Below are 12,708 nucleotides of genomic sequence, written 5' to 3' on the forward strand. Positions count from 1 at the left end.
TTTTATTTAATAGTTTGCTGATAGGAAATATTGTCTAATAATTTATTAAAATGTCTAGTCTTCCGTATTATCTCCAGAGAACGAAGTTAATAGGATTACTGGGTATGAACATGAAGACATAGGTATAATAATATAAGCTAAGTTAATTTGCGAATATAGCGAGGTTGATGGTTTAGATATACCTATGTATATGTAGGCGACAGGTCGAGAGGGCAATCGGGGAGGACACGCCCCTCACACCCGCTCTATCCCGGTGCGGGCGATGTCCACCCGCCTGTCGCGGACTATACTTGAAAATTCATGTCGTCGTTCTAACTTATAACAGCCAAACCTAATTGGAGATTTCATATCCATTATTCCACCACTTGCTGATTGTGATCCAAACATTCATACCCAACGTATTACACTTAAATAATTGCCTATTAGGCTACAATATAATATTATCTACCTGGCTACCTACTAGGTAACACTACAGGTAGGCATATAGAAACGTGATTGTTTCGATAGCGTAATATATATTTGTAGCCTAGCAATGTAGACTATGAAAGTATGAACTCATCGACTGAGCGAAGCGAGGTCTCCGTGTCTATTTGGGTGAATTTGCATTTGTCCGTCTGTAAGAGCCTCATAACTTCTGGATGCTCACTTCCAATTTACAAATAACTTTAATCAAGTACCTACCTGCTTGCGGCGAAACTAAGGTAAATAGCGCCTGCCTGATTTTTTCGGCAAAAACTTATAGCGCCTGCCTGATTTTTTCGGCAAAACTCAAAAGGTTATATAGCGCCTGCCTGATTTTTTTCGGCAAAACTTTTTGCCACAATACTACGGCGGTACCTAACACCGATGAATTCAAACTTATAGCATGTGAGATCTCAGTTCGGTGCAAAGCACGTTCACAGAACAAGTAACTCTGGCGTGATGAAGATACTTACAGATATTTTTTGTTCTCGTATACGTCTGACAAGCCGAGCACGTGTGGGTGTTCTATTAGTTTCATTATGGCTATTTCTCGCTCCACCTGAAATTTAGAAACAATTAAATGATAGTAAAGAAAGCTCACACTGTGACGACAGTTGGCCCTGTCCACAAGTTCAAAGTCGCTCAGCGTGCGGGCTATGTTGGGTATCTCTCTGAGGGACAAAATCCGTAGGAGAACCAGAGTGAGCGACATAGCTCAACGAATAATTAGCCAGCTGAAGTGGCAGTGGGCAGGCTGCGTCTGCCTCAGAACCGATGACCCAGTGGCCAGACGTGTTCTGGAGTGGAGACCAGAGTGGAATATTTCTTTGTATACCGTTGGCTTCCTATTAAATAAACGAGAATGCAGATTGAACTACCTTCTCGTTTTGCGCGCACTGTTGAACAAAAGCATTCCTTCAATTTCAAAGCTTAGCTCATCCTTGCTCTATTGGAAAAGGATTCAATGAACTGTGAACATTAGGCGACACTTGGTGTATTACACATACCTACATTCTTTGCTATATACCTATACCTACTACATCTATGCACCCCACTAATTTCTGGTGAATAGGCAAGCCTTATAGGGCCTCGTGCCGGCCGTGCCACTTCGCATTCTTGCTGTCTGTGGCATAGTTCACAAATCCCCTTTAGGAGCCCTAGAGAGTGTCAATGGGGATCTAGGGAAGAAAAGTTCACAAATCCCCATTGATGGGGATGTAGAAATGGCGTGTTGTTTTCAAACATTTGCATTCGGACACCGCATAGTCTAGTTTGATTACTTTTATTCATATTGATGTCATACTTCAATAACAATTCGTTCGCCCGTGCCAACCAAATCAAATCAAACTATGGATACAGGATAGGTAGGTAGGTATGCTACCTGCAAAAACCCGAACTACGGTCAATCCTACGATTTTGCAGTAAAACTAGGATTTACCAAGTCCTAATAATTACTAAAAGTAGCTTATTACAATTTTCGTAGGAATCTCTATTTTTTTAAATAAAGTACCTAGCCTATGTAACTTAGGAATAATGTAGCTTTCTACTGGTGAAAGAATTTTCAAAATCGGTTCAATAGTTCCAGAGATTACCCCCCTACAAACAAACTTACAAACTTTACCTCTTTATAATACTTATTAGAATAGATTTCAAAGCAACGCGGCACTTTGCGGTAAATTTGAAGGCGCCCTTAGGGTGTTTGTGCATCATCCGTGAAATCGCGGATTCCGTAAAAATACGAATTGAATGAGCACGTAGGTATTTGTATGACGGCCACTTCGAAAAATCACGGATACGAACCGAATATTGTGCATCATCAGTGTATTCGTTTCGTATGCGTGATTCTTCGAAGTGGCCGTGATTCGTATTTTTTCACGGATCCGTAAAATCACGGATGAGTGCACAAACGCTCTTACTGTAGAACTTTTTACTAAATAGGATTTAGGTACCGTAGGTAGTTTCAGCCTTTAGAGTAATAGATAGACGACAGTAGAACGGATATTAATTTATCAGTGGATTTTATTTATGGTTGAATCTCACCTTCATAAGCACCGATTCGCTGAGCTTCTCCCGGTTGATGATCTTGATTGCCACCTTCTTACCCGTTACGCAGTGCACGCCCAGTTTTACCAGCCCTGGAACAAGCCAAAATCAAGTTGATAAATTCTAATGTCTACGTCTTCTTCTATTTATATATTATTTCTATCAGCCTGACTGTCCAGCGCGGAAATGCAGCCAGTATTCTTGGCAACATTCCACGCGGGCATGATTTGTATAGTAATTAGATAAGGCTAGCTTTAAGTTTTATTGTAATATTTTCATTTCTACGTAAAGCTGATATTAAAGGTAGATAATATTATAGTCATAAATCGTCGGCTCACAAGTCACAAAAAGCTTCAGTCACTATCCATATTCCATATTCCATATTCCATAAGAGTAGGTGGATCACCTAAATATATAAAACGAAAAGACTGACTGACTGACTGATCTATCAACGCACAGCTCAAACTACTGGACGGATCGGGCTGAAATTTGGCATGCAGAAGCAGATAGCTAAGTATTATGACGTAGACATCCGCTAAGAAAGGATTTTTGAAAATTTAACCCCTAAGGGTCCCCTAAATAGGTGTTCGAAATTTGTGTAGTCCACGCGGATGAAGTCGCGGGTATAAGCTATAGTACTTACATATATTAGTTAAGTACTTTTTATATGGGGAAAAACAAAAACGTTAAGAAATCATTAAAGTTGAATTGATTGCTTCAAAATAAGCAAAGAAGTCTTTCGAAACCACTGGTTAAGTAATTAGGTACCTACCTAGATAGAAAGTACGAACTTACTTAATTCGGAATTTTAATAAAACTTCTGAACAATATTATTCGCCATAAAAGTTGGAAATGAAGTTATCAAGAAAAAAGCCGAGTTCTCCTGAAGCGATCGTTTGTAATTCCAATATTCCGCGAAACTTGGACGAGAGCTATAATTATAGAGAGCTGTTTATTACCCCTATGATTAATTAAAGGTTTTACGCTTTAACATACAGGGTGGGTGTAACCAGAACGCTACCAAAAACAGCGTTATTGTTATACTACCTAAACACAATCCAATACCAATAACCATTTGATTCATTTGTAGTTTTAGTGACATTTACAAGATTATTTATTTATTTAGTGATTTAGTATTTGTTAAACCCGCAATATATAGCGTGCAAAACTCGAGTCAATGCCCCGCCTACGACGCAGCATTGCAGCATTGACTCTGAATGTCATACTTACGCACAAATTTATTTTTTTTGCGTTTTTTTGTGGTATCATATCAATCACCTGTCCTCGTTTTTGCCATTCGTTCGGGTTACATCCCTGTATAGTTATGTAAGCAACATTTTCTTCTAGTGTACGACTCGGGTACCTACCATATTTTTATTTCGATTTTATTTCGTTAAAATTAATCTCAATATAAAGTGTACTTACCTACTTATTTAAATACTTATCAAATGATACCCACTTATACATTCATTGATATACTTCCATTGAAGAATTAAGGTTAAAAGCTATTCGACGTAGCACTAGGTGCGATTTTTTGACTCTCTGAAGTTTTATTTCAGGCACCTACTTACGGCTAGGCTCTGCCCAATATTCTCGCTCTAGTTCGAGAACGGTTAATTAATTAGTAATTAATGTGCCTATGTTAATTAAAACATAGCTCTTATAACTTTTCTAACTGCTTACTTCAAAATAGTCATTCAAAGCCAAGAAAAAACTATTTTCTATGTTTTAGTTTTTTCAAGATTGTGCCCGAAAAAATACACCAAAATGCATATCGCGCAATAGTAAAGATATTATATTTTTAGTAAGTTAATTAGGAGTTTATTTTATTACCCACTATCAACAATAAGAATTATTTTGGTTGTAATTAGGTAGGTAGATGTTAAAGATTTATCAATTATTCTATTATCTCTGTGTACCTACTATTGATCAGTGGAAATGTCAGTCAATCGGAAGGGACCGGGAAGCAGCAGGTAATATCAGCTCTAGGTGATACATTGAAAAGGAAATCTGAGTATACGATTAGTAGTTTCAGACCGAAGCATTTGTCAGTCAGTGGATACCATTGTTAGGGATAGACGAATAGCAGTAATCAGTGAAATAACGAGATCGGGCACTAACTAGTAATATGGCTTCACTGGTAAACAGGTATCGACCTATATAAACATTAATCTTTGACAAGGAAAAACAAGCTTTTTTTACTTTAATCCACTAATCCAAATAGGTACATCTAAGTCCCGCAAATTGCTATTGCGCTGGAACGATTGGCCCTACCGCGGTTGTTTGACAGCTACAATGTCACGATCGCAATCATCTCTGATTGGTTAATGCTCGCTGACTATTGGCCACAATGCATTGTTGCAACAAGAATCGCACAAATTCAGCCAATCATAACAATTGAGATTGTAATAATGATTGATGCAGGTTTTAGACAATCGCCTTGTTAATAATGATGCAGTCGAAGATGGAATGTAAATAAGCGGGATGATCTGGAAGTATATAAAAGGAAAAGGTGACTGACTGACTGACTGATCTATCAACGCACAGCTCGAACTAATGGACGGATCGGGCTGAAATTTGGTATGCAGAATGCAGATAGCTATTATGACGTAGGCATCCGCTAAGAAAGGATTTTTGAAAATTCAACCCCTAAGGAGGTGAAACAGGGGTTTGAAGTTTGTGTAGTGCACGCGGACGAAGTCGCGAGCATAAGGTAGTTGATAATAAATACTTATGGCAGTTTTTATTGGTTTCTACGTGGCATCTTACTAGAAGGGTTCACTTAGCGGCACGGTTTAGGTGTAGTTTGACTAGTTTGGGTTTATAGTAGAGTAAGGGCCGGTTGTTTCAACAAATTTTGACGGACACGTAACCTTTAAATATGGCGCTAACGAACGTAAGAAAAGAAAAAGCGTTGATTCGGCATCTATTAGCGCTAACGTTCGTTAAAAAGTTACGTTTACGTTAACCAGTGCTGACACCATTGGTGATCGTCAAATCAGTTCGTAACTTCATACTTCTTACAAACGGAATATTTTATTTACAAATTATAATGGAATCAATTGAATTCAATGCTTTTAATGATAGTTTTTTTGAAGATGAAAGAGAATTTAAAAAAAAGAAAAAGTGTTTAAAATGCGAAGTAGCAATATCAATAACTATATAATTTAATATAAAATGAAATAAAAAAGGATACGGAAAAGTAAGTTAATTTTTAGGGTTAGTTTCGTAACCAGAATAACAATGACGAACAGTTTTTTGTACAATGAAGCAACGCTCTTAAATTACCAGATGTTAAAATTCGTCTACGTCTGTTAAATTTTAACGAACGTATCTTACGAAGACCAATGGTTTGAAACAACCGGCCCTTAGAGGAACCATATTTTTATCGGCGTGCCTAGGTACTAATGTTGAAACTGTTGTTTTTTCAGCTTAATTTTACTCCTAATTTCGAAGGCAGTCTGTAGACCGAGTATGGAATACAAGGCCTCGCTCCAGGCGATGCCTCCCGGCGTCTCTCTCATGCCCTTTAACGAGGCTTTTAACTCTAACAGTAAGATGCATTACTAATAATTACTATGGTTATTTTATACTTACACAAATAGGTAAGTATATAGAACCAATTTCGGTAAACTATGCATAGAATAATTATTTTCAGGAGTTTCACAGAAGAATGAGAAGGGTTTAGTTTAGGCCACAGTCTACCAAGCTGCAGGCCAAGTGCGGATTGGCAGATGTCATACACCATAGAGGTGCATGCCCTGGATCAAACCCGGGACCTCCCGATTAGGAGGCTGACTCCTTAGCCACAAAGGATATCACCGCTTTAAAAAATAATATAAAAACCGGCACAGAGGGTTCCGTACTCGGGCATTTTTTCGAAATTTTGCACGATAAATCCAAAACTATTATGCATAAAAATAAATAAAAATCTCTTTTAGAATGTTCAGGTAAAGTCCTTTCATATGATACTCCACTTGGTATACTTATATTACTTACTTTGAAATTGAAACATATTTTTTTTTTTCGTGATGTAACTACAGATTCACGGTTTTCAGATTTATTCCTTTACTTACTTGTGCTATAAGACCTACCTACCAAACATGATCCTAGATTAACAGGAAGTACCCTATAGATTTCCTTGACAGACACGACGGACAGACGGACAGACAGACAGGCAAACAAACAACAAAGTGATCCTTTATAGGGTCCCATGAAGGAAAACCTACCTAGGAGGTACCTACGGAACCCTAAAAATGAAGATAGCATGTCGTAATGCACTGTAGTTCCGACTTCCGACATGTCCCAAATAGGTTTTGTTCTGAATGTGACATGTAACAGACAGTGGTCCCAAATTAGGCCGCAGTTGGTAAAGTTTTTCATTTTTTTTATGATCGGAGCTAATTGCTTTTTCATTAAAGCAAAAACCTTCTATAGATAATTGCCTCTAGGTACCATACATTATTAAAGATCCGTGATAACCTAGTGGTTAAGACGTTTACCTGCTATTCTGGAGGTCAGAGGTTCGGTCTCGGTCAAGCACCTCTAACTTTTCGGCGTTACCACCCGTTCCCACTTGTCGTTTGACGATTGATATTCCAGTGGCCGTACATTTTAACACAAAATCTGTTTCCGGCAAGTGTTAATAGCTTCATATAAAATGTTCTGCCACTGGAGCATCCTATTTAAATCCCGACCCGACAAACGACAAGTGGAAACGGGGGGTTATGCGCGTTTTAAGCACTTGCTTTAACGGCGAAGTAAAACGTCGTTAGGAAACCTGCATGCCTGAAAGTTCTCCATAATGTTCTCAAGGTGTGTGAAGTCTGCCAATCTGTACTTAGCGTGGCGGACTATGTAGGTAGGTACTCAAAAAATTTCACGTCCCTTGCCTGACTCTCTAGGCCCACCAAGTAAAGTGACAAGAGCTGAAACTTAACCATTCGAGAACTCCGTCTAAAGTAGAGTCAAAACGATTCTCGAATGATTAAATCGAATGTCTCCATAAGCATAACTCTATTTGCTCTTTTTAAAAAATCTACCCTTGGCCCGTATCCGTAAGCCTGCTGCTTGCCTTGACCTAACCTAGCCATGTCACTTAGCCTAACCTAGTTATTTTATTTATCTGTAGCTAACTAGATAACTGTTTTACTGACTTTGTAGGAATCTTCCTGTTGTTCTATTCTTTTTATTTGGATAAATGTTTTGAAAACAGTTCTATTTAGCTTCAATAATATTCAATTCACGTTAGGAGTTTAGGACATATCACATAATTAGTCTAATACTAGAATAGATGATACTTATGGAGAACTCTCAGGCATACTGGTTTCTTCACGATGCGGAATGCGAAGCGAAGACTTTGACCTATTCAGGGGTCCGGGGATTGATCCCGGGTAGGTACCTACGCACCTCTAATGTGTTGAAGTTCTGTGCTTTTCAAGCACTTAATAAAAATAGCTCTTGCTTTAACGGTGAAGTAAAAAGTTTAATACTCCACGGAATCCGGAAAAGTTAGTGCTATTCATAAATTACCTCCTTTAGTAAAGTTGTGACAATATTTATTTCACGCTAGCCTAGGCGCTTCAGACAATGGCCACTCGAGAGCTCTTTGAAGACAAGCTTTAAAGGTGTTTGAGATTAAAAACTGAGGGTGGTATGTACAGAACACTATTACTGGTATAGCCTATAGTTGCAACAGCACATGATCTGTCGATTATTGTTTCAGTACCATAACGTTGCAATATCGAATACTCCTTTTCTTCCGAGACAGCCAAGTGGCTTTACATCAAGTAGGTACTTACACATGACAGCAAGACACGTACTTACCTCGTTTTGTTTTGCTTGATCATGCCAGAGATGTGCTGCTTGAATCAAGCAAATGGCACTTTTCTCACATCTCGAATACTGTTCGAACGTCGCGTCACGCAAAAATATAAATTTCGATCAATCACCGTCAAGCACATAAGTAAATGCTTGACTCAAGCATCAAGCTTTGTAAACTGAGAAAGAGGGTTGGCTATCTTTAACACAGATCCAAAAATCTAGCTAGTTAGTTCTTGATCTTGCAACATTTTTGAAAATTCTTTACTTACGTCAATAAGAACGCAAATTGTTCGAGATCAAACCTACGTATGTAGGTATGTAAAAAGATGATTGAAAATAAACGTTTTATTTATTATAATATTATATGCTTGGCTCAAGCGAAAATCAAATACGTGCGATGTCAAGCCACTTGACCATCTCGGAAACCCATTACAGCTATCATAGGATTTAGGAGATCGAACCAGAAATTAAAATATTAAATACAAAAATCTCTAAAAAGTAGGTATTTCTTGCAAACAATTATTTTAAATTACAATCGGTCTGGTCCCTACTCTCTTAGCTGCTAAGGTGGACTAAAAAACTATTTGAATCCTATATTGTTTTTATAAAAACACTCCCATTTTATAAACGAAAAAATTAAATTTTTTGAAAAAGTTCTTTACATCTCATTGTCATTAGATACCGGTGACGACGACGATTCGCACCTGGTGAAATTTTAAGTAAGATAAGAAAAAAAATCATATCTAAGCTTTCAAGGCAAAATATTAACTTTACTTTGAACCATTTAAAAAAAACTTTTAAGGTAAAGTAAGTAGATGTTTCTTTTGATAATTTATGCTTTCGCAATGAAATTAGCGCTCCAAAAAGCAAGTGTCACCGAGTGGGCGGCTCTTCGTGTAGTAGCATGAAATGAATATTTACAATTCGTACAAGGCTTCACCTTTTGAGGCTCTTTCTTAACTTAGCCTTTTGCCGTAGGTGTGGATATCTACTATACCAGTGACTATATACCATGTGATAGTCTAGTGGTTAAGACGTCCTATTCGGAATCGGGAGGTCGGGGGTCGATCCCAGACACGCACGGCGCACCTCTAACTTTTCCGTGTGAACTAAGAGCCCGTGAGGGCCAGACCTTCGTTATTTTATAACTGTTTTAACGGTGAAGGGAAACATCGTGAAGAAACGTGAAATGAAGGTTCTCAATAATGTTCTCAAAGGTGTGTGAAGTCTGCCAATCTGCACTTGGTCAGAGCGTGGTGAACCATGACCTAAACCCCTGTTCTCAGTAGTGGGCCGGCGACGGGTTGAACACACAGACATTTATCCACCGGTGGTTGATCATAATGATGATGCCCCCTTAATATTTTTGTTACAGATCCTCTACTAGCAAATTCGCTGTTTCAAGTAGTTCTAGCAGAATCCGACACGAAGAAGCGCGTACAGCGGTATAGGGACATAGAAGACACAATTGAAATTTAACCTACTTACATTCTGGAAAGATCAGCTGGTCGATTGCGGAAAAACTGCTACAATCTCAGTTGTTGTGATTGACTAAATCGTTGTACCTAACAATGCAATTGCATGCATTGTAGCGAATAGTGAGCCAATCAGAGGTGATTGCGGTTGTGATTATGACATTGTACCTAGCTATCATTTTACCGCAATCGAACACCAATTTTATTCCTCCCGACACTACTAGCTACAGTCCGTTCACTGTAACTTTTCCCCTGCCGTCATGTTGGCACCATTGCTTTGTTTGCTTTATTCCTTAGAGCTTAGGGTTTATTATTGTGTGATTTGCAATGGTGCCAATATAAACGTCAGGGGAAAAGTTATAGTGAACGGACTGTACTACAGTGATATCGGTCGCAGACATCGGTGGCGCCGGGCGCGTATAATCCTACTTGCAGCGGTGCGACGCTGTCAGTGTTGTCAGCGTGGCAGTGCAAGTGCCTACTGCCAATAGAACTTGCAGATGTTAGCTTTAGCAAGTCACTTGCACTGTGTAGCACACTCGCAGCAAGTCAAGTTACCTACCTAGTTTCGAATCTCGTACCTACGCGCGATAGACATCACCACAGATAACAGAAAACTCAGGGGAAGGGATACATGGATCACTGTAGGAGGATTGTCAATTTTCTGGCTTTACTTTAGGAATTATAAGTAAGTAATTATAATTTGTGAATTGGTAAATTAGTTATTTTATTTGATTTAGATAATAAAGATCGTGTTCAATAAATTGTTTTTATTTATAATTAAGTAGGTATATACGGATACCTGATCTTCTAGTACTAATAATATAATGAGGAATGATGACGTAAAACGTATCATGCGTGATTGTTACGTTACGTATAGATTTGGAGTAGGTGTAACCAAGAGTGAACAGGCATCTTCTAGGTTAACGCGTCTTATGTTAGGCTACATCATCACTTTCCATCAGTTGTGAATGTGGTCAAACGTGTGCGTATAATGAATTAAAAAAAAAAAGACAATTCATAGTTTCGCTTACCTGTCTGCCCCTTTCCGAGGGTTTTCTCCAATCTGAAGGGCCCAACATATTGGTGGGCCTCTGAGGCCGTGTTGCTCCCCTCCATCTTCACACCTGACCGTAACAGGAGCGGTCCGCAACCGTCTTATCACCGTCAAAAGCGCGATCCGTTGTGCAGCATCGTGTCATATTGAGAGTTCTTTGGCTGACATGTTTCTTTCTATATATTTTATAGTCAGGTGCCATATACGTGGACGGTCATAGCTTGCACTTTGGATTGAATTTTTTTAAAATTATGGTTTGGTTAAATTACTTAGATACCTTAGATACTTCAGTGCCTTTTAGAACATAAGTAACTTTTCTTGAAAATATATTAGTGGTACCTACAAAGGGCGGTCGAAGTGTACCAGGCGGCAGGCACCCAGGTGGTGAGGGTGAAATTATTTATTACTAGCTGATGGCCGCGACTTCATCCGCGTAGAATCAGGTTTTTAAAAATCCCTTAGGAACTCTTTAATTTTCTGGGGTAAAAAGTAGCCTATGTCACTTTCCAGGTCTTTATCTATACTTACCCATGCAAAAATCACGTCAATCCGTTGCACCGTTGCGACGTGATTGAAGCACAAACCAACAAACCCACAAACAAACACACTTTCGCATTTATAATAAGGGTACTGATATGATAAAGGTACTGATTACAACACAGCGATCGAATGCAAAAAGTGGTCAAAAGGCGATGCAGCATGGAAACAATCGCTAGTTTCAATAAAGCGATGGAACGCAGTGACGCAGAGTCGTCAAACGCGATACAAAATCGCCGATCGCTGATGCTAAAGGTATCGTGCCTGCTGCGGCCCTTAACGGTATTAACATTGTGAAAAATGACTTAATAAATTAGTATCTAACAGTTAAAGGCTGTTAGTCGGGCGGGAGGATAATGCATTGATATGGATAGCGCAGTTTGGCAACAGGGCTATGAAGGCTTTAAAAAATGTTCAATATAGCGAAAAAAAGGTTTCAAATCCAGCAAAAAAATAGACAAGTGATCCATTCAAAGCGTTATATCGGCAACAAAATTATGTTAAAAGCCTGGCTAGTTGCCAGCGCTGCGAGTTACTCTTCAGATCGGCTACCCAATACCCATAGGACGGGGTTAATGTGACTGGGCTTATGTAACTATTTGGGGTTGTATGAATAATAATAGTACTAATTTAAACTTTGGTACTTAGAAAGTTCGAACTTTATACTAACCTACATTTTGGCTTTGAACTTAATGTCTTAGGCTCGGTTGTTTCAAACCGTTTGTTATCTATCTATATTATATAAAATTCAAAGTCCTGACTGACTGACTGACTGACATATATATCAACGCACAGCCTAAACAGCTGGTCCTAAAGACATGAAATTTGGAAGGTCTATTCTTTGTAAAGAGTAGGTATCCACTAAATCCACTATTCTACCCCTAAGTGGGTTAAATGGGGGATGGAAGTTTGTATGAAAGTCCGTCATTTTTCAAGTTATTTGCATGAAAATTGGTATTTGGGTTTTCGGTTACAAATGAAAAAATATGTGTTTCAGGATTTTTGGAAAATTCACCAATAAGGGTGGTCAAATAGGGGATGAAAATTTGTATAGGACAGTTTTAATTATTGATGATAATTAACTTGAAATTTGGAAAGTAGGTTTTTTATTGAGGTTAGGTGTCAGCTAAGAAACGACTACGAGAAAATCCCCCCTAAAAGGATGAAATGGGGGTTGGAAGGTTATATGTGTTATTCGGTGCTGTTCAGGGTGCGCGTCCTGATGTTATAATGTTTGTTTGAAAAAAAAAATGCCATTTGTTTCCTGTAGGCCACGCGGGCGAAGCCGCGGGCAGAAGCTAGTCGTTACAT

General features: G+C 38.7%; 2 protein-coding genes across 7 annotated transcripts in view; one reads left to right on the top strand and one right to left on the bottom strand.

Moving 5' to 3' along the window:
• Nucleotides 1-12,708, top strand: part of LOC117985573 (uncharacterized) — a 240,469-nt gene that overhangs the window by 221,211 nt on the left and 6,550 nt on the right. The window lies entirely within an intron of this gene.
• Nucleotides 1-12,708, bottom strand: part of sff (sugar-free frosting) — a 56,439-nt gene that overhangs the window by 41,440 nt on the left and 2,291 nt on the right. For 2 of the 3 annotated variants that reach the window (XM_069501000.1, XM_069500999.1), the window contains exons 2-4: nt 10,838-11,086; nt 2,503-2,597; nt 936-1,021 (exon numbers count right to left, since the gene is read on the bottom strand). In XM_069501000.1, coding sequence (XP_069357101.1) covers nt 936-1,021; nt 2,503-2,597; nt 10,838-10,922 — 266 coding nt within the window. In that variant the 5' untranslated portion in view covers nt 10,923-11,086. Of the gene's footprint in view, nt 1-935; nt 1,022-2,502; nt 2,598-10,837; nt 11,155-12,708 lie in introns of all 3 variants that reach the window. The other variant, XM_069500998.1, reaches the window with a different exon arrangement.

This window comes from Maniola hyperantus, chromosome 9 (assembly GCF_902806685.2).
Source record: "Maniola hyperantus chromosome 9, iAphHyp1.2, whole genome shotgun sequence".
In the NCBI taxonomy this organism is placed as follows: domain Eukaryota; kingdom Metazoa; phylum Arthropoda; class Insecta; order Lepidoptera; family Nymphalidae; genus Maniola; species Maniola hyperantus.